This window comes from Silurus meridionalis, chromosome 27 (genome assembly GCF_014805685.1).
Source record: "Silurus meridionalis isolate SWU-2019-XX chromosome 27, ASM1480568v1, whole genome shotgun sequence".
Taxonomy (NCBI): Eukaryota; Metazoa; Chordata; class Actinopteri; order Siluriformes; family Siluridae; genus Silurus; species Silurus meridionalis.
Genome location: NC_060910.1, coordinates 14,122,421 through 14,148,111, shown reverse-complemented (window position 1 = coordinate 14,148,111; position 25,691 = coordinate 14,122,421). Strand labels below are relative to the sequence as shown.

At 39.1% G+C, this 25,691-nt stretch overlaps 2 protein-coding genes across 2 annotated transcripts; both read right to left on the bottom strand.

Moving 5' to 3' along the window:
* Positions 1–32: 32 nt before the first annotated feature.
* Positions 33–22,177, bottom strand: tsc1a (TSC complex subunit 1a). Its single transcript, XM_046841707.1, is given in 23 exon segments — positions 33–2,391; positions 3,404–3,568; positions 3,727–3,914; positions 4,400–4,522; positions 4,941–5,051; positions 5,641–5,823; positions 7,300–7,466; positions 8,445–8,485; positions 8,577–9,060; positions 9,286–9,366; positions 10,596–10,644; positions 10,851–10,966; positions 11,072–11,234; positions 12,048–12,160; positions 12,250–12,410; positions 12,494–12,567; positions 12,673–12,827; positions 13,636–13,780; positions 14,001–14,040; positions 14,042–14,151; positions 14,324–14,427; positions 21,178–21,364; positions 21,920–22,177. Coding segments are annotated over 22 exon segments (3,336 nt in total). The 5' UTR covers positions 21,287–21,364; positions 21,920–22,177; the 3' UTR covers positions 33–1,937.
* On the bottom strand, positions 16,634–18,492 carry LOC124380584 (putative nuclease HARBI1). Its single transcript, XM_046841704.1, has one exon. The coding sequence runs from the start codon at positions 18,078–18,080 to the stop codon at positions 17,052–17,054; it is 1,029 nt and encodes a 342-aa protein (XP_046697660.1). The 5' UTR covers positions 18,081–18,492; the 3' UTR covers positions 16,634–17,051.
* Positions 22,178–25,691: the final 3,514 nt, after the last annotated feature.

The following is a 25,691-nucleotide window of genomic DNA, read 5'->3' as shown; positions in this document are numbered from 1 at the left end:
GAATGAATGAATAAATCAATCAAAGCAAAACATGCAAAACATATAATTCTTTTTATTATTTCTGGTCATAGCTTAACAAGTAGAATACCTTTTGTTTGTGTGTGTCTTTAGAATCAATACTTCTTTCTTTCTCCCTGAGGACATCTACCTCCACTCCAGATTATTGTCAAATGGTACCATAAGTTGTAAGAACTGGAATTTGGCTTCTGGGGCAAGGAGAGATGTCCTATTGTTTGTCTTATTAAGGCATTTTGTGAACATAATGAATTATTCAGATGTCAGTGGGAGCCATGACGACAGATACACTTCATTAAAATGAAATATCAGCTGCAAGATTTAAAAGTGAGCAGGAGAGTCGGCTCATCATCATGCACGGGGTTCTGCGGTTGACTCGCTGAAAAGTCCGAACAGTCCACGATCGTCTCCGGAATGTCCTTCCTAACGTCGTTTCCTTCAGTTACTGCTCAATGGTTTTATCAGTGTTTCACATTTTTTTTAGCTAAAACCATAAGAGATCAGTAAACATCCCTGATATCCAGATTCAAAAGTCGTATTACTCGTGACTGTATAAGCGCAAAGAACTCAGATTTCAGGGTATCAGCTGTTGTGTGTTAGTGTATTTGTGATTGTAGTTTATACATTGCTACCATGAAACATTCACATTTCACATACAATCCAAGGAGCTAGGTTTTTTTTGTGTTTTTTTTTTTTTTTATCTTCTTCTTCCCCACACAACTGTGAAGGCAAAATCGAACACATTTCACTGAAGAGCCTGGAGCACTTCAAATTTGAGGCACTACCTGATTACAGGACGAACAGCAGCAGAGTTTTTGGGGTGTGATGTCTCTGACTGAGCTTTAAAAAAAAATAAAAAATAAAAAAAAGAACCACCACCACCACACTGACACCTTCCATGCTTCTGAGCTGGCATTAAAGTGTAATGCTAAGAGACGTATTGCACTAATGTCTGGGCTTTTTAGAAGCCCGAGTATTAAACTGAATTAATAAAAATAAATTCTATATCACTGAACACTTGCTTCATTATTTCCTTCTACAGGCGAAGCACCCAAAGCAAGGTTATGACATCATCTGTCCTGCGTATCTATCAAGTGAACAATCATAACTTTCGTTTTTTTTGCATTTCTTTCACAGTTGTATCTGAGTATTCGGCTTTGATTTTTTTAATGATGCACAGAGTATTTACAGTGCTTGTTTCGTCGGGGAGGAAAAACAAAACAAAAAAACAACAACAACAGCTAAGAGACAAAAAAAAATATGATGCTTAATGAGATTTCAATGTTGTTTGTCTAATTACAACTCGCAAAGACCCTTTGGCTTGGACAAATGTGTACGAGCCCATTAAATAATCGTGAAGTTGCAAAAGCAAACACGGCACTTAAAGCAATACGTGTTCTAGTTAATACGATGCGGGCCGAACACGATCCACACACACAACGTAACCACCACTGCAGCGTGCTTTTACACACATCTGAAGCTGAAATGTCAACAAAACAATCCGATACAGGAATAAACCCAATCTGAACTGCTAAGAATAGGTCTCAAGGGTACTTTTAAGGGGGCTCTTATTTCACACCACTGGTGGTTACAAGACTAATAAGTGTGGATGTGCAGGCTAAAGCTACAATCAGTATGTTTTAGGTTTGAGTTGAATTACATTTCTGTGAGCGCAGCCCAAAAACAAACACGAACCCTAAAACACAGTGATCCTATATATAGCTTTAAGCCCACTATAATATACATTCGTCTCTCCTTTTTTTGTCTGTTTTGTAATACGGTAGAGCTTTTAAAAATTGTTGCTAAAACAATGCATTCCACTCTTAATTTTAAAAAGTGCTGCAAAGGTGAATTCTTTTTTTTTCTAGTGTTGCAAGCAAATCTACAGTGGCAGTCCTGCCAACTCAACCTTCCTGGCTCCTTTATGTCTTCTCCTGCTGGGCTTCATTGTAATCCATGATGCGCAGGTCCTGTTGTCTGCGCCGCTGTATGTTATAAGCGCGAGTCCTGTGTCGATCACCAGGCCGGAGGTCGGGGTCTTCTTCTGCCAGCCTGTGGGACCCGGTGAGCTCGGTGCGTTTCTCAGCAGGATCCGAGCTCTGGACATGCAGCCGGTGGGCGTGCTCCTCCTCATACGCACTCTTGGTCTTCTTCAGCAACACTTGGTTGTGCATTCCCAGGAAGCTCTCAGCCAAAGGAGAGTTGCAGGACAGCATGGGAAGGCCTTCTTCCTGACTGCCGTTGATTAGTGCAGCGGATGGTGTGGATGATGGAGATGGCGGCAGGAACTCACCGTTCACACATGCATAAGAAGTGTCCTCTCTTTTCACTGACTCACAGGTTTGAGCTGAAGTGGATGCGTTACTGCCATTTTGCCTTGAATAAAAACAAATGAAAATTCTTTAATAAAAATACACAGTCCTCTTGAGAAGTCGTCGACCAATTCATTGGTTTTGTCAATTAATTGGAAACGATAGTTGATTGCAGGAAAAATCTGCAAAAATCCTTACAGATGTTTTTCAGGTTGTTATTCAGTACGAGAGCGGCCTCTAGAGGCAAAACACTGACACCAAATGTTTATCTAAAGTGTCTGTTTTATTTATTTTGGACGCAACTATTTATTTACTTAGAGGCTGGTTTTTGTTTCAATTTGTGTGTCTTATTTGCCTCAATATTTATTAATATAATTAACATTAATATGTATTTCATAATTTTCATGATTAAGTACAGTGCTATTTTACATTGAGTGTTATGTTTATTTTTTAATCCAGTATCCATTTTAGAAACTATCAGTTGATTGGTTGGTTATCGTCACGTACGAGCAAATCTAGGGATCGGTATCGATCAAACTTTACTCGAGAATTAAATATGGAACATTTTTAATAGAATATTTTGCAAATCTCTGTTTTATATCCCAGACAATGTTTTCAGTGCTGATCTTTTTTTTTTTTTAGCACTGAGTAAAAAAGATTTATCTTTGATCAATTTCTCAATATCAGTTAAAATTAAAGAGCCATTTTTCTAACAAATTGTGTGCAACCCATAAACATATAGCTAACTAATGATTGAGTGCCTTCTTGAGTTTTTAAATGAGAATGAGAAGCTCCTACATAAAATCTGATAAATCTGCATTTTGCTTTCACAAGAGACATTGTATACTGATACTATTTTCTGCAGGGTGGGACTTATTTTCCCCATGTAAAGAAGAAGAATAGAATAATAGCTTTTATTTGTCATATATACATTACAGTACAGTGAAACTCTGACCACTGAATCTTTTAACCACTGAGCTACCCCTACCCCAGGTTGAAAAAAGATGGAGGAAAATGCTGTAATAGATGTAATAATTCATTTTTGCAGCTTGTTAAAAAGATTATGTTCTGCTCACTTCTGGTTTGGAGGGCTGCCTGGCTCCACTGCTCCTCCTGCTGGTGTGCTGTTTGAGAGTCTGGCAAGCTCAAGCTGACTGTACAGCTGAAGCATTTCTGATTGTAGTGCCTGAGTCACATGTTTTTGGGCAAGATACCTATTCTCCGAAGCTTGCAGCTGCCCTCTGCAGGAGAGAACACACGGGCATGTCAGATGGAATAAACAAAAAGAATCTCAATAAATCATGTTCATGAAAATGAAGGCTTATGACATAAAAATGCAAACAATGCACTTTAAAGCTCATGCGAAAAGCTCAACGTCTGATAAGTGAGAAGCTTGTACTTGGCTTGATTTTTGACATTTTCCAAGAGTTTCTTCTGCTCCAGGATAAGGTGCTCTTTCTTGGTGAGCTGGGTCTCCAGGTCGGTGATGCGCTGCTGGGCAGCTTCTAGCCTCTGGCTCTGCTGAATGGAGCTCTGCCTCAACCTCTCAGTCTCTCGTGTGGAACACATCTGCAGCATCTTATGCTCCTAAAAGAGATCACACACACACACAAAATGTAGAAAAACTGCAGTTTTACTTAAACCTGTTCTAAATTTAACTGTGCTGTATGCAGTGTTACTTGTAACTATTATGCATACCTATTTCAACTAGTACTACATACATTCTGGTCAATGATAAAAGGTAGGTTCTACTCATGTTCCTACCCCTACCTACATACACCTGCAGATAGCTATATCCACTATACACATACTTACACCTACTATCAAGTAAATATTGATTAGTTCAGATCTGGCCTGCATAATGATCCAGGTCATAGAAAATTCAATACACTGCCTCAAACAAAACTGTGAATTTAGGAAAGCATGATAACGTACATGTTGAACATTTTCATACTTGAATCTAAACATTAACCAAAAGAAACTAATTATGTAATGATCTAAAACCCTGTAACTGGATTACTAATAAAAAACGAAAACCAACTTTTAATATAAAAACAAAGCTTCATGCTTACTTTATGTGAGTCGGGTCCAAGTCGCTGGACTTCCTGTACACACAGTTGATTGGCTTCGCCCAGCAGTAACAGCTGTTTGTTCAAGAAGGCCATCTGTTGCTCCAGGCTTTCGCTGTTGTTGAGCTGGGAGGTGTAGAAGACAAAATAAATTTGCAGCATCTCACAAAATTGAGTACAACCATTTTAGTGTATCCTCAAGGGTCAATACTATAGAAATGAAACGTGGATATATTTTGGTCAGTGTGCAGCTTGTGTAGCAGCATAGATTTACTGTCCTCTGAAAATAACTCAACATACAGCCATTACTGTCAAAACAGCTGGCAATAAAAGTGAGTACACCCTAGGTGAACGTGTCAAAACTGTGTCCAGAGTGTATAAAATATATCCAAGTTTCATTTCTATAGTATTGTCCCTTAAGGAGATATAATGAAATGTTTGCTGAAATGTGAGTGGTGTACTCACTTTTGTGAGATACTGTATAATTATTGCACTATTGCACATGAATATTATGTGGTGTTTTATATATAAATATTTGTCTCACCTTGATAGACAACTGGCTAAGCAGGTGTCCTGTATTGCAAACTTTGTTATTGGCTCTTTGCAGCTCCGCCCCCATCTTGTCCATTTTCTTCTTACATTCGTGCAAGTCACTCTGACAAGGATAAAACATATTCAAACATTTATTTTCCAAGATTTTGTTTCATGTCTCTGATTCGAGATCACTGAACAGCTGTATTATACATTGGAAAATAAAAGTGCATTAGGATATTAGAGTCATGTGTCCTAATTATTAACTTACTATTAACTTACTGTCCTTAATCTTTCTTTCGGCTTCTCCCATTAGGAGTCACCACAGCGGATCATCCGTATTCATGAGCCACATATTTGATTTGGCACATGTTTTACGCTGGATGCTCTTCCTAACGCAACCCTCCCCATTTATCCGGGCTTGGGACTGGCACTAAGAGTGCACTGGTTTGTGCAACTCTAATGGCTGACCGGGGATCTAACCCGGGCCGCAGCAGTGAGAGCGCCGCATCCTAACCACTAGACCACCAGGGAACCTAACCTACTGTCCTTAATATTACCTTATAAATAAATTTAATCATAGGAACTTTTTCAAATTTTATGATAATGCACTTTCAGCTCACAATCAAGTGTGATTTTTGGCCTAAATGCATGAGCAACTCGGGCACATGCTTTTGTTAGTTTCGTTTTCAGTTCTGAGTGAATGCACTGACCTGCAGCTCCTGAGTCTTTGTACAGTAGTCGTTCCTCTCTTGCTGAAGCTTCTGGAGCTGGCTGTGGAGCTGCTCCACCTGTGCCTCTCCATCCTGCTGCAAATCCTTGGAACGCTGCTGCTCTTCCTGCAGACTCGCCCGCAGAGTCTGTATCTCCACTTCCTGCAGTCGCAGCTGGGCCCTCTGCAACATCACCGCACACAAACACTCGATAACTTAGCAGCATGGACTGATCCAACATGATCAGCTTCTAAAGTAACACATATATAATGGAATGGAATAGAATAGAATATATGAGCTGCAACTAATGATTATGATAATCGATCGCTTTTTTTCCCTTCCTTCGATTAATCAGATTTTTTTTTTTATGTTTTGCTTATGATAATCATATAAAAGCCTAATTCAGGGTATTGATGTATAAAAGTCTGCTTAAAAAAAAAAATGCAAAAGCCACATTCACTTTACCTTTAATTTAGACATTTAATAAAGCTTATAGTGCCATGTGAGATTTCTGCTTGAACAAATTCACTTGTGCAAAAACAAAACAAAAACAGCATTTGAGTATGCAAGGTGAAGCAATGTGTGTAAATCAACATTTGCATTGATTTAAATGCCAATTTGACAACCAAAAAATCTATTTAAAATATAATACAACATTGTTTTGACAACAAACTAAAAAAAAGACATTTTGTTTAGTTGTAAAGATAGAAGCATATAGAATATATAATGAATTTTGTAGAATAACTAAATGATATATGCATAAATTCAATATGCAAACGAACATTTAAACAAAGTAAACGTAAAGAGTAAAGACAGTAAATCACGTATGTAAACATAAGTATGATCGATAACGGCATTCAGTGACAACGAATTCCATTATAAGGTTTACTGTTTAGGTGTTGCAACTAAATAATATAAAATAATATAATATAAATAATACAGTACAAAAATAAATATATTATGGCTTTAAATCAATTAAAATAACTAATTGCGATTATTTGCACGATTGTCATGAGTTAACTCGTGATTAATCACAACTCAATCGGTCATTTGTATCTGTTCAAAATGTACCTTAGAGAAATACTTTTTAAGTTTTTAATACTCTAATCAACATGGACAAGTACGGATGCTTTATGCAAATGTATGTTTATTATTAGTAAATCCAAACTCAACATAGTGTAGAGCATTAAGACAAAATATTCTTGTAAATGTTTTAAAGTAATTTTATATTTGTTTTGGGCAGAGAGCGCCCCCTGTCTGTTTTCTTTATTTTACAAAAGCACAGCGTTTTGTTGTTATTGTGTGTATCCAAATGAAAGTAGACTCTTTACAGATTCGAATGATGTATTGCTATTTGCACGGACAAAAGATTTGTATTTTAGGAAATAAAACCGTATTAATTAACTGTTTTGTCTTTTCACTAATGTGTGTCTAGTGTTGAGTATTAGTGCATCTTGGAGCCTACGTTCAATATGAGGAAAATACTCAAGTGCTGTTCAAATCAGATACTCTAAGACTTTTACTCAGGTCATATTGGAATGTACATGTAATGGAGTAAGTTTTGCATTAAAGCATATATACTTTAACTGAGGTATCATTTTTTTTTCCTGTACACCTCTGCTTCTTTCTTTGAGTATGTGTGACACTCAGATTCCTCACCATCGAGTTGTTCTGCTCCTCCAGTGCGGTGGCGTTGATGACACGGCGGAGTAGGCGGCGGTTGCGCAGTGCATGCTGCTCTCTTTTGTGCCTCTCGTAAAGCAGATGGTTGTGCAAAAGCAGCAGCTGACTGCGCAACGTGGCCAGTTCATCAGGAGCGCCGGCGCCTACACACACAAAATACACCATCATCAACACCATAAAACAATTCTATAATCTTACAATACTCTTCTGATTTAGTGATAATGATGCACTGTGACGCGTTGCAAAGGGCGAGATCATTTGCTAAAACTTGCACTGCGCACAATTAAAATGAGCTCTTCAGTGGCTTTTAAACAATAACTTCAACACACCTCTGGCATCTACATTGCCTGAAAATGATGTTGCAGAAAAGGGCTAGTTTAGCTGACTTTAGCTGCAGCTTTATTTCTGTTTCAGCTGACCACTCTCTCTCTCCTCCCTCCTTTCCCTCTCTCCCCGTTTTGGAACGTAACCAGAACGATAAAGGAAAAAAAAAAAAACGTGATAAAAGAACGCCACCCCAAAATGCTATTTTATGTATACAGTACAGTATTAACATTTTACTTCATTTTATAGTTTATGATTATATTTTTATTAATACGTTTCATTATTTCAACATTAAACTTCATAAAAACAATTCCCTATAAGGTTTGTTGGTCTGTCGTGCTCTCCACGAGAAAAATCAGCAGATCAAATTAGTTATGTGGCAAACGCAATTCCGCGATAAACCGGGGGCCGAGATCCGAACCACGGTAAAGCCGGGGATTACTTTAATAAAAAATTCAAATCAAGAATGCAAATCAAATCGACCAGACATAAATAAATATATAAATATACAAATACATGTATAATACAATACAGTTTTGATATTAAATGTAGTATTTAAAAAAATGTCCAGAGTGAAATGTAAGAATGAGGAAAATAAATAGCACATGAAGAGATTTTAAAGGAAAGATATAAAGGTAAGATAATTATAAAAGATAATTAAAAATGAATGGATACAGACAGGCAGGAAAGAAGTGGATCCAAATGACAGGTTGAAGGACAGACCTTTATAACAGTTTGCAGAGTCGATGTGTATATTATATACTGTATACCTTTTCCTTTAGTGCTATGATGTTTACCTCCACAGTGTGGCTCAGTCAAGAGGTTTAATGAAGGAGATCTGAAAGACATCAAATATTTATATTCAACATTGTTATTTTCACAAACAATTTATTATAAACCTGGATGTATAAACCTATAACCTTATTTACCTCAATACTTTTTCATGAAGGTCATGACCTTGTTGAATGAGACGATCCAGAACCTCCAGAGGCGAAGTAGCCGACAGGTCCCCCACCTCCACCTCCTCTCTGCCAGCCTTCTGCTCATACTCAATGGTCTTCTTCTCCATAAACAGAGAGGCCAGCTTGGGCAAGGCCAGGTCAAAGAGATGTTCATAAGGAAATGAACCTTTAAACAGCTCCAGAGAGACGTCCTCAGCTGCTGAAGGGCTCAAGACGTTCTCTATGGGAGTGAAACAGGGCCACAGGTTCCAGGACGGCTGCAGATCTCCTTCTGAAGTGGTGTTCACTGGCCTGTCTGGGGTGGAGGCCAAATTCTGATGTGGGGTATAAATGCTGGCGTTTAATGGGAGAGGCGTGTTGGTTGTGCCAGAGAAGGAGGAGTCTGAGGCTGGTGTGGGGAGAGGGTCGGGTTTACCCTGGGTTATGGTCAGCAGCTCTGCTGTGATGGCATCTGGAGTGTAAAAAACACAGTGAAAATGATTTATTATTACAAAACATTTTCTGCAGTTACGTATACTCATACAGAGATCATTACACTTTTATTAAGGATCAATGTTTAATGTTCATTTTTGTATTTTCTTGAACATGAAATGTCCATAACAATCTTATTTTACATACGATACATTTCATATACAATTTAATGACATTTCAAATTGATAGTTATATAAACACCCACCCTCCTCTTTCTCTTTCTCCGTCCTCTTCACAAAGTCAGAGAGCTCGTTCAATGAAAAAGGACTAAGACCATCAACTGTACCTAAGAAATAGCACAGAGTAACTTTAGTCTGGAATCGACATCCATATTCTATAGGTGAATCTTCTTTCGGCTGCTCCCTTTAGGGGCCGCCACAGCGGATCCATCTGTGGCAACCCCTAATGGGAGCAGCCGAAAGAAGAAGATTCGGCCGCACATGTCCAAACCATCTCAATCTCGCCTCCCTCACCTTGTCTCCAAAACATTCTACATGCGCTGTCCCTTTAATAAACTCATTTCTAATCCTGTCCATCGTCGTGACTCCCAACGAAAACCTCAACATCTTCAGCTCTGCTACCTCCAGTTCCACCTCCTGTCTTTTACTCAATGCCACTGTCTCTAAACCATACATCTTAGGTCTCACCACAGTCCTATAAACTTTCCCTTTCACTCTCACAGATACTCTTCAATCACAAATCACCCCTGCCACTCTTCTCCACCCACTCCACCCTGCCTGCAACTCTTTTCTTCACATGCTCTATTACTTTGCACCCAGGTACCTACAGTCCTCCACCTTCTCTACCTCTTCTCCCTGCAACCGCACCACTCCACTGCCTTCCGTCTTCTTCACACACATGTACTCTGTCTTACTCCTACTGACATTTATTCCCCTTCTCTCCAGCACGTACTTCCACCTCTAAAGGCTCTTCTCAACCTGCTCCCTAGTCTCACCCCAAATCACAATATCACTGCAAACAGGAAAGGGCTCAGAGTCGATCCTTGATACAGTCCAACCTCCACCTTGAAATAGTGTGTTGTTCCTACTGCACACTTTACTGCTGCCACACTGCCACACATACTTCTCTGACACATCTGACTTCCTCATACAATACCACAACTCCTCTCTCAGCACCCCGTCGTACGTGTTCTCTAAAGCCACAAACACACAACGCAACTCCTTCTGACCTTCTCTATACTTCTCCATCAACATTTTCAAAGCAAATAATGTGTCTGTGGTGCTCTAGATGGTCACCTCTTCTCTAAACCTGGCCTCCACTACTCTACTCTACTTCCACTACTCTTCTTCCAGCCATTAGGGTTAACTGCCTCACTCTCAGTGCCAGTCCCAAGCCCAGATAAATAGGGAGGGTTCTGTTAAGAAGTGCATCCAGGGTAAAGGGTGCTAAATCAAATATACAGATTCTATACCCAAATGCAAATTCAAAATACTACAGCAAAAAAAAAAAAAAAAAAAACACAACTGCTCTACATTGAACATGCTGTATGCTCACCTTTGCCGTTGATAGCTGTGTGATTGCTATTTTTAATCTCTTGATTCGTCTGGATTAAAAAAAAGAATAATAATTAAATAAAGAGAGAGAAAGAAAGAGAGAGAGAGAGAGAGAGAGAGAGAGAGAGAGAGAGAGAGAGAGAGAGAGAGATCATTCAGAAGGTAATTCCCAAGATGACAAGTTTTCTTGTTACTACTACAAATTCTAGGAATTTCACATAAAAGTATAAATACCCTTCCATTATACCATTTCTACCTTAGGATGTGAGAGAGTAATGCTGGTGTGTTGGGCAGTGTGCTCGAGTTCCCCTGAGAGTGACGGGAGAGGGGAGGACCCTGAGGGCATGAAGGCAGATGGAATCTTCCCATCCACTGTGAAACACACATGACTTAGCTTTACACACTAAAATCTAAGTCACCTTAATATTACATACATACATTAATACAGATCACATCACAGCACTTTTGCCCTCTGACCTGGTGTGCTCGGGACCCGCCCCAAGACTTGGGAGGCACTGTGTGAGTGATCAGAGACAGTAGTGGGGGACATTCCTCTAGAGCTGGGAGGGGTACTCATCCCACACACACTGGAAGGGCTCCACATGGCCTCCTTCATCCCTGTGGACATCGTCTCAAGACCCTGTCAACACAATCGTGCACAGCAAAGACCGTTTAAAGGCCATAGAACAGTTTAACAAGTTGGTCTAAGAAGGTTTCATCTAAGAACCACCAAGTTTCACAGTAGGAGAATATTAAACTGACACTTTATACGATACTCTTCCAATGAGCTTCAATGGTCTGTAAAAAAAAAAAAAAAAAAACATAAATCATTTTATATACCAGGTTGGTTTGATTGAACTAGGAATGTGCATCTCCATAACTAAGGCTGATGTGAAACGCATCTTGATGCATAGTCAATGATACGCTACATTAAAGATAAATGTGAAGCAGCCACCGATGCAGTGCCACATGATTCACTCCTATTACGATGCAGTGCGATTTGATTCATCACAATGTGATTTAATGCAATACGACGCAATGGAAAAAAACATGATGCAATGCATTTCATCATGGTACAGATAGTTCGCTTACATTTCCATTGGTTCAGACAGACAGCAAATCATAAATTGACTGAAGTGCCTTCTGACTTCTAACTCATCAACAACTTTCACAAACAGGCCTTTGTAGTGCAAGAAGTAAAAAGATCAAATAAAACCAGATTTTCTTTTCCTGTTCTGTCTTCAGGAAGTTACAGCTCTACCTCTGCCATGTTAATCTGTATTCTACGTGGCTGTCAGAACACGCCTCGGTCTCTGTAGTGTTGTGATGAGTCACATTCATGTAGCAGCAGTGGTGCTGAGAGAACGTGCTCGAGAAACAGAAACACAATCCACAGTTTTTTACATTTTCCAGTTCAGGGTTATTTATGTGAGCTTTGAGAAGGATGATTTACCTGTGGCCTGAGGGTCTGTGGACTGTGGCCTGGGTGCTGAGTGACAGTCAGATGTGGTAAGGAAAGAGAAAGAGACTGGCGAACTGTGGCCATCGAAGTGCAAGGTGAGCTTCCTGTAAAGACACACAATGCACAAATGATCAAAACTGATTTAACCGGGAATTAAAAAAATGTACTGATGTGGAAATGAGCGCTTCCTAACCAGGGGTGCTGAGCTCTGAGCAGGACCTGCTGCTGTCGATGAGGCGCCGTGGCACGTGGTCAGGCAGAGATGAGTAGCCCTCCTCACAAGATGCTTCCTTAGGGTCCAGGGACACTTTGGCACATTCAATCACGATGTCATGGGTCTCGAACCTCTTCCACCTGGAGCACAGGAACAGAACGCTTGACCACACGCTGATACGTAAAACATCTCTGACATTTTGTTCACACGCAATCAGGCTCACCTAATCGGGTCCAGTTCATAATCTTTGGTTCCTGTAACGAGCTCTGGATGTATCCGCACGTGTTCAAGCATTGGCTGATGGAATTAATTGCAAAATGGATATTTAGAGCATATGGAATTTGATTTAACGCCCAGCAAAATCAAGAATAATAGAGAACAACACAAGAGCAGCAAACACACCTTAACTACTTCCTCAAAAGTGTCCACGTTCTCCTTCATGCTGTAGTGGGCACGCAGGTACGACACAAAGTTACAGGGGTACATGCCGTAGAGGCGATGAAAGAACGAGTACACGCTGGCGTGCAGGTGAACTGCATACGCTCCCTGAGCATGGCCTAGAAGATGCACACAACATAGTAATATTCTGGACATTAAATTTATATTTACTATGTTGTGAGAAATTTTACACAAGTGTCTGAGTGCAAACATTTTCTGCTCAGAACTGGTTCAACTATTGTTCTCGCTGTTGCTACGGAAATCAAGTCAACAACAGTTAGCAGTGTCTCTGGTTAAGTAGCCAATTTAAACAATTGTCATTGTCTGTTTTGTCATTTTATTTTGTGGAAAAACATTAAATTACTTCTTACAGTTCCCTAAAAATCTGTATATTTGTTACACAAACAAGTATAGAAATCTTTTGCTTGCACAGTGTGGCTGGCTAGATACTTATTAGAGGTCGACCGATGAATCGAATATAAAAATCCGTACCAGCAATCCATCCTGTTTTTCCGTGTTGCATTGCACAGTACGAGAGTGGCCTCTAGAGGGATCACTGACGCCATGTGATGTTTATTTAAACCGTCTTTTTTATTCATTTTGGATGTAACTGTTTTTATTGATTTTAAGTGTTATTATTTGTTTCAATTTGAATATTTATTAATTTAATGTATATATTTATATTATTTTTATTTAGCACTTTTTTTTTTTTTAAATAAAGTTTATTACTATTGTACATAAAGCGTTTGTTTTTGTACAATGGAAGTATGATCCAACCTAACTATCCAGACTGGTAAAATCCCCTATCGGTCGACCTCTACTACTTATCTAACATATATGTATTACTACATATTACAGATAAACAAACAGGTGTGTGTGTGTGTGTGTGTGTGTGTGTGTGTGTGTGTGTGTGTGTGTGTGAAGGACCTGGGTTTCTCTGATTCCAAGCTGCAAGACGTCCAAAGATGTCAAAAAACTCAAACAGGAGCTGTTTAGTGGTCTGCTGTATCACGGGTAGCAGGATGACTAACACCAACACTCCAGTTATAAGAACCACAACATCTGACTCAGTCTTTTGATGAGGAAACACAAAGCAGCACAAGACGAAATATGATTTAATCCAAATATGGCATAAATATTCATAAATATCTCTAAAGTGTTTATTTATGTAATTGTGTAAGACATTTGCAGGTTTTAGGAATTAAAATGACACTCTAAAGCGTATCTTGAACAGATGTAGGACAATCTCTATTTCTCTAAACCACCGGTTTGGAAGCCTTTTCGCTTAGTACCTTCAAGCATCTGAGTAGTGAAGCGAGCAGAGGGAAGCGAGATCTTGTGAATCCACGAAGGCTGTTTGCGAACAACATGTCCGAGGAGACTGAGGGTCAGAAGTCGGCTGCTCGGCTTCGCCATGCACTCGTTCAACTTGTCCAAAAGATGCTTCAATAAAAAGACACACGGGTCAAAAATGTTTAATACAGGAAGTTGGCTTCAAAAGCAATCCTAGGCATTAAAACTCATGTTTGAATATGAACAGCAATGTCTTTCCAAACAAAGAGCCTGAAGGTGTAGAAGAGTTTTTCTTCACTTCGAGCACAGATTGTGTCCTTACCTTGTCATGAGGCTCCCTGATGGAGGAAAGAAGGTCCAAAGCCTGAGGAGAGCTAGTGTCCAGATAGTAATCCACAAGGCCATTGAGAAGCACAGACCCTTTATCTGACACAAACATCGCCAGATATTAATAACACTCTAAAATCTTACCGTACACACGATACAATTCAACCACTATAGAATTTTTTTTGTATACAATTAAAAGCTAAAATATTGAGACAAAATAAAGATTGTGATAAATAATAACACTTTTCTGAGAGACATCAGGGGAAATAATTATTTGATCCTGTGTTGATTTGATATATTTACCCCTTACAAAGAAAATGAACAGTTAAGAATTTGTATGGAAGGTAACAGAAAGAATATCAAATATAGAAAATAATACATTAATATTATATATAAATGAATTTGTATTTGATAGGGAGAAATTAATATTTGATCTCGTTCCAACCAGCAAGAATCCTGACTCCCACACACCCAAATTAGTCCTGTACCTTTCTCCTAATATCTACATGTGTATAAAAGACACGTGACAGAATCAACCTCTTCTATTCAAACCTCTCCACCAACATGAGCAAAACCAAAGAGCTGTCAAAAGACGTCAGGGACAAGATTGTAGACCTGCACCAGGCTGGGCTACAAGACCATCAAAAGGAAGTTTGGTGAGAAAGAGACCACTGCACGATAATTCAAAAATGGAAGAAATACAAGATCAAATCATTCGCCCTCGCTCTGGAGCTCCATGCAAAATCTCGCCTCATGGGTTAAAGATGATTCTTTAATGAATCATGATGAGAAAGGTGAGGGATCAGAACAGAATTACACAGGAGGAGCTTGGTAATGATCTCAAAAGAGCCGGGACCACAGTCACCAAGAAAACCATCAGTAACACACTGAAATCCATGAACAGGCTCGTGTGAAGTTTGCCGTGAACACCTGAATGATTCAGAGAAGGCTTGGGAGAAGGTGATGTTGGTTAGATGAGACCAAAATTAAGTTTTCTGACATCAACTCGACTCGCTGTGTTTGGAGGCAGAGAAACGCTGAATATGACCCCAAGAACACGTCCCCACTGTCAAACATGGAGGAGGAAACATTCTGCTTTGGGGATGTTTCTCTGCTAACAGTACAGGAAGACTTCAGCATGAACGGGGCCATGCACTGTAGAATCTTAGATGAGAACCTTCTGGCCTTAGCCAGAACACTAAAGATGGGTTGTGGATGGGTCTTCCAGCATCACAATGACCAAAAACATACAGCCAAGGCAACAATCGGATGGTCTTGTAGCCCATTGCAGCCTGGTGCAGGTCTACAATCTTGTCCCTGACATCCTTTGACATTTCTTAGAGAAGAGGAATAGAAGAGGTTGAGTCTGTGATATTATGTGTATAAAAGACACCTAAGTTGATATTAGGAGAACCTTCCTAAAGGTAAAGAACTAAATTGGGTGTGTGGGAGTCAGAATTCTTGATAATTTGTTACTTGTACTTATTTCACTTCATCAAATACAAATTCATTTATAAGCTTTCTGTAATGTTTTTTTTATTTTTATTTCTTTGTAAGGGGGTAAACTCACAAAATCAGCAAGGGATCAAATAATTTTTTCCCCTACCGTATTACAGTATAAAAATATATTTTTTCTACCTAGAACAATACAAGCTCTGACAGAATGTCGATTTTGAATGTTAAAGTTTTATGGCATTAAAATAATTGTCTTTTTCGCAAACATCAATTCTTCACGCATTTTTAAGTACAAAGCTACAGTTCCACCAGCACCGTTTGTTCAACCACTTCAAACTGTTTTATTAGCACTATAAATTAACATTAATAGCAATAAAAGGTAACTGTGGTCACCATGTGATTGCTTATCAAGATCTGCTTAAGAAAGAAATATTGAAATCATCTAACCTCTACAACTTGAACTTAAATACCACTATCCCACAATAAAGGTGTATTTATTTATTTATTTCTATATTTTCTTGGGGTATAATTTAGCATTTCCTCTTGGGGTGAATCCGAGACTGCAGGTGGCTTGGTGTATTGCGCTTTTTTTTTTATTAATTAATTTTCTGTGTTGACACCAGGGCCCGGTTTTTCACAAGTAATTTTAAATAACAGATTGGATCAAATCTTGAAAATGGGTTTTTCAAAAGAAAAAAACGGATTACATAACCGGATTATATCATGTAATCCAATCTTGGTTTTGATCCGGATCAAACCTTTAGTTTGGGTTTTTCAGAACTTTTTTGTAGGATTTGGATCACTCTGATCCAAAAAATCTGGATTAAACTGATGCCATCAGAAGGGTGGATTCAGCGTGGATTCCATGCCCAAAATGTAATGAAAACTTTAAAAATGTATCAAATAATACTATATTTGGATCATGCAGTATCTTACAAGATATCCTATTTATTCATAAGGTTTTAATTTTATTTGTTCATCCGTCAGGCTACAGTGATTAGGTAGGCTTTAACGTATTCAGCCTTTCAGTATAGGCCTACAGCAAAGTAGAAAGAGTTTGGCCTCATACAATAATCCCCCAAACAGCTGTCAAAATTGACAAAAAACAAATTTTATTCTGTCACTAATTGATAAATATATATTCATCACAATCGAAAATATTTTCGTTTTTAGAATATTTATTAGTGATGGATGCAATGATTACAGAATAACCCCAAAAATGCAAAGAATGGCAATCACTGATTTTTGAAATCCAAAACAATTCCAAATCAGAAATAGTGTCTAACTATTGCGTCCCTTGTTGCACGTCCTGTTTGCTCGTTCTGGCAGAATGCAGGAGGTTGGTTAGGGTCTCCAAGGGGCTCAGGTGCATCATTGTCAGCACAGAGAGGGACATTGCGCTTAGTAGCGATGTTGTGCAGGACAATACAGGCAAGGGTTATGTTGCATGCTTTCTGTGGTTCCGCTCTCAGGTAGTTAAGGCATGCAAAGCGCCTCTTAAGAACTCCATCTAAACGCTCAATTGCACATCTTGCTCTGCAATGAGCAGTGTTGAAGCGTGCCTGCGCCGGTGTATATGCTGTTAGAAAAGGAGTCATCAGCCATGGTAGGAGTGGGTAGGCACTGTCTTCTAATATTATGCCATCCGGTCGGTTGGTTTGGAGGTCTCTATATAGAGCGCTCTCCCTCAGGATGCATGCATCATGGACAGACCCAGGCCACTTGACAACGCAGTTGGTGATGATGAGGTCAGCATCACACACAAGTTGGACATTGATGCTGTGCCTCCCCTTTCTGTTTATAAACTCCCATTCATTCTCACGAGGTGCTTGTATATGCACATGTGTGCAGTCGATTGCTCCAATAGTATTGGGCATATTCCCCAAAAGAAAAAAGCTGCGCTTGGCCTGGGCAATCTGGTTGTCCTTTGGAAAAGAAACAAATTCATTGACCAGGCTGGCCAGTGCGATTGACACATCTCTCACCACATCACACACAGCTGATTTCACCACTCCCATATAGTCACCAACAACCTGATAGAAAGTCCCACATGCATAAAATCGGAGAGCAATGAGGATCTGGTCTTCCACAGACAGACCGTGACTCCTTTGGGTTCTGTGTTGAAGTTTTGGCCTGAGAAGGTTCACAAGGTACTCTATATCAGCCTTCCCAAAGCGAAACCGGACATACAGCTCCTCAGTGGTGTATTGCTCCAGTGGCTTGGTACGTTCAACATACACCCTTTGACGGTATCCTCTCCTGGCAAAGTGGTGGTGGCGGTGGACAACACCTGCCATTTCACTGTCTCTCTGTGAATCCTCTGAGAAAGGCTGATTTATATGGCTGTGTAGTTGGTCTTTTCAGACACACCTATTACAACTGATTAGTTTTGGCTTGTGTTCAATTGAGGCAATTGGACCCAAGGCCTATAATTGATGAACAATGTTCACTATAGTAAAGCAACGGAACCATGGACTCAAGAAGCTGTAACTTCACTGCTGCTGAAACCAATGCACTACTAGAGGGTGTTCGGTGCCATTATGGAACAATAGTGGGAAGTTTTAATTCTGCTAAGGATACCAACAAAAAGAAAAATGATGTTTGGATTTTAATCACAGAAAATGTGAATGCCATAGGGTCTGGCCAGAGGAGGACCACAGACCAAATCAAATTGCGGTGGAAGAATCTTAAGGCCAGGGCAACAAAGGACCATGCTGAAGCCAAAACCCACAAACAGGCAACAAGCCATTTAAGAGGAGATTACACAGATGTGGTCCTCGACATCATTGGAGGTGAGAAGTCGCAAGCTCTCCATGGTATTCAAGGTGTTGTAGGGGATGGCGAGCCTTGGATTGAGGAGGAGGAGGAGAATCTGCCAGTTCCTCCTGAGGCTGATCCAGAGGCGTATTTATATTGAATCTCAGCTCTGTTCCTGAGGAAGAAGCTGGATCCTCATTGGTTGAGCCAGTGGTAGTTGCCACAGGATCTCAGAGCAAAGGCTTGAAGCGCCCTTCATCAAACAAAGATGATGATTACAAGGCACTTCTGCAAAAAGAGACTGAAATGGCAGAAGCACAGCTTCATCTGGCAGAGGAACAACTGACTCTGACCAAACTGCAGCAAACCAAGGCCAGACTTGAGATCCGCCTCCTAAAGGCTATGCTCAGACAAGCTGGTCTCTCCACATCAGATGAGGAAGTCTGAAATTATTGTGGAGTATTTGACATTAAGTCTTTTTTTTTTAATTCAATACATCTATATTTGAAACTTGTTATAAATATCCTCAAATGTACAGTGTTTGTGTTGTAGGTCTCAGATGAGCGGACTGCTGGAAGAGGATGGGGTGGGTTTTTTCTTGTGTTTAGTTTCTTTTAAATGTGTGTGTTTTCATTTCAAATAATAATAAACTTATATTGACCCCACACTGCCTATTCTACTTGTTGCTCTTTACATATCTATAGTTCTACATTGTGATTTCCTATCCTGTTTAAGCACTGGTTATCCAGATTTGGTGATCCTGAAAAGTTCCTATCCGGATCAGATTTATCCAATCCGATGTTGCTTTGAAAAACTGGCTCAAGAAGTAAACTGGATTACGTGATCACGGATCGCAAAAAAAAAAGGATTACTAAATCCGGATCAATTTTATCCGGATTAAACCTTTTGAAAAACCGGGCCCAGGAGCTCATGAACATCAGAGCTGCATTCTCTATCGATTCTTTTATATTAAAATAAACCCCGCATTATTATTCCATACATGTTACATAACCACAAAACAACCATGACTACTACTAGTTTTGACGTTTTTATAGCACCAGCCCACAATGACAAACTCCTTGTGCATGTAATGATGCCTGGCATTAAAGCTGATTCTGACAGGGATGTAAAGTTTTTGAGTAAAAATACTTTACTACGGTACTTAAACTATTTTTTGGTTACTTTCAAGAGCATAAAAAAATAAATAAATAAGCAACTTCTACCACTACATTTATGATTTAATATTTGTACTTTTAACTCGACAATGACCGGTACTTATTATCAAAATTTTGGGAAACTGCCGCAGCTTAGTTTTTCTGCTCGACACTCTCCTACCTGCATCTGCTGCCTGTGAGTGACTTTTTAGCACCGCTGGCCTCATTTAAAGTCCAAAAAGAGGTTAAATAAATTTCCAAATCTTGTCCCTCTTGGAGACTGAACCTCAGCTCTAAAAATTTGTTTTTATTTTGTCTACAATTATTTCGTTTCATTTAATTTGTCGATTGAATACTAATGTTTATTTTACTTTGTGACACGAAACAGTCGTCCCTCGAATTTATCTTGGGTTGATCCTCGCAGTCCCACTTTATAGAGATTTAGAATTTTCAAATAACCTTTGTTTCGTGAATGGTCCCGATTTCAGTTCATCACAGGAAAAGAGTAGCATCAAAAGAAACCGCCGGTTTCCGCTTATTTATTCTTTGTAGTGCCCAGAAAAAAAGTCTAAGACGTACATCACAAGATTTAGCCAATGAAATTAAAGAATGCGGTGACGTGTATCTTTAACTCGGCCCCTTTTCTGACGTCATCAGACACTTCAACCAATAAACAAGCAGAGAAACTACGCAAAGGCTACGCTACGGTACTTCTGTACTTACAATGAATGTGACATTTCTATAAATGTACACAGAATTCATCTCGCTATATTCTTGCAAATGTTTTCTGTGTGTTTAAAGAGTGTGGGAGGATGATTTATGGCTTAAACAATAAATAAATAAATAAATAAAAAAAGCATTTTTGCGGTGGTGTCTATTTTTGCCGAAATTGGTTGTTCGCGGTCGGTTTTGGCACGTAACTATAGCGATAGACGGGGAACGACTGTACTGTCATTTCATTTGCTAATTGAAGAGTTTTATTTTTAAAGATCCCTTTACTACTTTTTTGATTGACTTGTTTGATTTTTGTTTCATTCTGGCACGTTGAACAGGATGTTGGGTTGATGTTGGTTAGTGCAGTGTTGGTGTACAATTTATTGTATTTTAGGCAATAAAACCTCACAAATCAACTGTTTTTGGCCTTTTTTTTTTTAAACCAACACACATCTTAGTGTTGAGGACTAGTGCATTGTCCACACTGTTCGATATGAGTAAAACACTCAAGCAGTATTCAAATCAGATACTCCAAGACTTTTACTCGAATCAGATTGGAGACTTGGAATGCAGTAAGTTTTGCAGTAAGGTATACTTTTACCCAAGTGTGATTTCCAGGTTCTATTTACACCTCTGATTCTAAAACACATGCAGTATGCATGATGTGAAAGTGGCCACCGAGTGTGCATCGTACATCTAACCCAAGTGTGAAGAAGCGCAAGCATGTGCACGCTAATGTTTTCGCACAGTGATGTTGGAGATGACAAACCTGCACTAAGGTTCTCTTGTAGGACACTTCTGACCTGCTCCAGCTCATGCAGGTCTGTAGACTCCAGATGCGGGAGGAGGTCAAACACATTTGGCTGGTCCTTGGCCATGTTAGTGCAGGACAGATGGCAGGACGACAGGCTTTGTCACAGTGGATCCTAAAGCTCTGTTGGGTCAACATGGAGTGCCTGGGCAAAACATACAGATCGAGTTTAAGCATGAGAGCTGTGCATGCATCAGAGTGCTGACACACGGGTAATAATGAACACAAGTTGAATCGTGAATCTGATCTTAATAAAGCGAAACGTGCAGCAGTGTATTTTACTGTAGTGAGTGTGTACTGTAGTGCATGGAGCCACCATGAGCTCCAGTTTAAGCTTTTTGTTGCTCGTTTTAACGCCATTTTTTGCAGCTAATCCTCAATGCGTGATCAAATATAAGTACAGTTTAATGAGACACAGAAAAACAGACAGCAGGAGTTGAAGATCGCGTTCGAATGAAGCACTTTTAAATAAGAAACATTCTGCATAAGAATCCAGAAGAGCGATTGACTGACAGCAACATCCCAGCTAATGTTAAACCTTAGCTAGTTCGCTAACAAGCTATAAAAAAAACCCTGCTCAGCCCGGACTAACACCAATGACACGCTCCCACCTCAAACCTTTCCAACAACCGAAAATATCGTAAACACAACGCAGGGGTTTGTAGCTCACCCCATGATTTCAAACCATTTATTTCATTACCTTTTAAAAAGCCTGGACGTTACACGTAGCCGCCATCTTGGACACCTCACGACCCCGTGCGCGGCCTCGCGGAGGGAAAAAATAGTCCTACAGCGATTTCGCAATGATTCCTAGTGCAAATACAAGTTCGGCGATTACTACTACAGGGCGCGCACAGGGTTTACAATCAACCCCTTACACGAATAGAGCATGCATATCTGCTGCTTTATTTGTGTGATTGAAGTTCCCAAGGAAAGAATAGAGCGCGACAGTGCCCGAGTGCGCATGCGCGGTATTAAAAACAAACCACGTCATTGATGTTTATTCATCACCTGCAGGTTTGCCAGGCAGCGGCAGGTAACCTGATCATGCCATGTTATGTAATAGATATTTAGTGTTGTTTCCTTTCAGAACTTGATCCTCTACAGATATAGAGATTAGCCTGTGCAGATATACATATTTACTTCTGTAAAGCAATGCCTGAAAAAAAAGCAGTATAAAAAAGTTTGGGGAGGAAATATATTACATATTACATATTATTACATATGTGGAGTAAAAAGTTTACACTTTCTTAGTGTACAGTAAGGTCCATCAGTCCATAGGTATGAAACATTCAATTTAATTAGAATTGATATGTTTGTGCCAATAAGTTATCCCTAATGAGGGGCTGTGGCTTACCGTGGCAAAGAAAAGCTCTCTGAGATGGTACAGTAAGAGGAAGAAACCTCGAGAGGAGCCAGACACAAAAGGAATCCCATCCTTATCTGGGTGGCACTGAATGTCCATTCATTTCAGTTTCATCATTGTTGAGGTGCACCGCTCAGTGATAAACACTTACATGCAAAACTATTCATGCAAATTGCAGTCCTAAACCATTGTAGCAGACTGTTTATATTAATCACAGACCAAATCCACCCTCATAGTTCTTAAATTGCTCATGGACTTCGTGGATCATTAGGCTGTTCACGTGGAACCATCCTGAGCTGCAAAGAGTGGTCTCCAGGTAAAGAAAGATTCATCCAGATTGGGATGAATCAGGCAAAGCCAGAAAGAAAAAAGTGACAGAATTGCTGGTCACTGGTACCCTGGAGAGAAAAAGAGAGTGAGAGAGAGAGAAGGAGAGTAGGGGTGACAGGGAGAAAGAAACATGGATTATTGGTATAGATCCTTTTTGTTACATAAAAGTTAAATACACTGTACAGTGGCTATAGCAAGCTTTACTAAAACAAAGAGCCAAAAGATTTCCCAGACATGAGGGATCTCTGGGATAAGAGACAGCCTGCCACACATAAACAAACCTGAGTGAATGAGTAAGAGTGGGGCGATGACAGCATCCAATCATCCCAGTTCACCAAAACACTTCAGATTCTTAACTTAAGAACCCTTCATTTCTTTATTTACAAGCACAGTGAATTTGAAATGATTTAATCAAGCTTGAAATGCAGACTTGCAGCATAAATTCTAGTTTTAACAAGGATAATGATATGTAGGAATTACAGCCATTTTTTTATAGTCCCTAAATGTTCACAGTCTTAAAAGTAATTGGAAGCTTGACTGATAAGCAGTTCCATAATCAGGTATGGCCTGTTCCCTTCATATTTATTTCCAGATTTCAGATCCTAATTTTTGAATTTGATACAATTACAATGGCATCACTGGTATTGGCCTAAAAGTTGATGTGGGATTTTTTTTGAAGCAAAGAATAAATCCCACTTCACTATTATCAGCAGGTAGAATAGGAAGGTGCAAATACTTTAACATTAATACAATAAAATAAAAGTAGAATTTCTTTACAAGATAAACTTCATGTAATTTCTAGATATTAATACCTGATTTGTTCATAGTGTTTTTAATCCTAAAATGTTTGAAATTTACCTACTACATCTTCAACAGGTGACAATCTATGTAAACCTACTTTGTATTTATGATGGCATGTAAGAATAAGGATTGTGAGAGTAAGCTATCTGAATTTAGCTAGTTTGTTTCATCGTGCTAGATTGCCGTTTAGAAAAATAAGGGTTTTCTGTTATTATCAGTAACTGAAGTCATGTTATTAGGACTATTAAAGGGTAACATGTAACTTTAACATCTAAGTTCTCATCCTTCCACAGAGCTCCAGGGTTCCTTGTTCCTGGGTTTGGATTATTGATTATGCAGACTTTTGTTTGTTCTGGCAGTGTTTGTGTGGGTTTCCTCTTCGATCTTGGGTTTCTTTCACCACCCAGAGCTGGTAGGCATATTGTACTTTATACCTGGAATAAAGAGAAAAATTGAGACATAATTAAAAAACATTTAATTTCAATATTATCAACAATAATTAAGGAACTGGACAATTTAGAGCTCACTAAATGAGGGATGATTTAAAATTCACTGACTATATATATATATATATATATATATATATATATATATATATATATATATATATAGAGAGAGAGAGAGAGAGAGAGAGAGAGAGAAAGAGAGTCCATTCAGGAAGTATTCAAACCTTTTGCAAGAATCTTGCATAGTCTGAGTGTCCTTCAGGTGCCTTTTGGCAAACTCCAAGCGAGCTATAATGGGTTTTGCACCGAGGAACATCTTCCACGTCTTTCCATCTCCACACAGCTAGTTATTTAAACAATAATGGCTATATGTTGAGTTATTGTCAGTGGACAGTAAATCTGTACTGCTACACAAGCTGCACATTGACTACTCATAAAACATATTCAAGTTTCATTTCTTTAGTATTGTCTCTTAAGAAGATACACTAAAATGGTTGCTAAAATGGAAGGGGTGTACTTAGTTTTGTGTGTTACTGTGTATATATAATGTGTCAGTATACATGCCACTATAAATGCTGTAAATAATATTAAAATGTTGCATTATAAATATAAGTAATTTTACATTGTGTAAACTGTGTTTAACATCATTCATTTGCACTTGTTCTTTCATAGAGTCAGATCATTTGGCACAGTTTACCATTTAAATTCGACTCTTTTGGTGGCCAAATGGTTCGATAGCATTTTTTCCTTGCCTAAACAAATTCTGCAATATTTTGACCAGTTCTTCAGAGTGCTGAATTTGTTTTCGGATTTTGATTAAACTACATTGCAAATGTATCATGGTCTAAATCAACAAAAAGGAGTCGAGTGACTGATCATTTCGAAACATTCATTAGAAATAAGGTTTGTGTCTCATGGCTTGTGTCACCTTACACACTCTTTGTGCTTCAGAAACCCCCCAAATGAATCCCACATTAATCAAGAATAAAAGATCTCAGAACAGCTTGATTATAGATTTATATGTGTGAATCATTTATAAACATACCTGATGTGTGGCAGCTGCTTGCACAGTGATCTGCTGCAATCAGAATAGAAATGGAGCCTATGCAGAAATATTTCAAAGCTCTACATATTTTATAGGATTTTGTCTACTGACTGTACCACAGCTAGGTGGTGCTACAAAACTGATTTAAGTAGTATTTCGGCTGTGAATTCTGCTTTTGAGACATAGTCTAGCATTTGGATCTCTCGTTTGTATTTGCAGCAGATTTCTCTCAGCTCGCTCCAGAACACTAGTTCATAAAGCTGCCAATGTTTGTCTGTGTCTTTGGCTCTAACTGTGTAAGCAGTCATTTTTTTCTGGCAGGGATTTACCTTTAATTAACCAGAAAGCCACCAAAGCGTATGTTGTACTCTCCCACACAGCCCTGTGCTGAGCTCTGAGCAGTTCAAAACTTTTCTGCTTGCCAGCAGAAAATTACATGTAAATACTCAGTAATTCTAGTTGGAAAGGATTTTATTCAGTACCT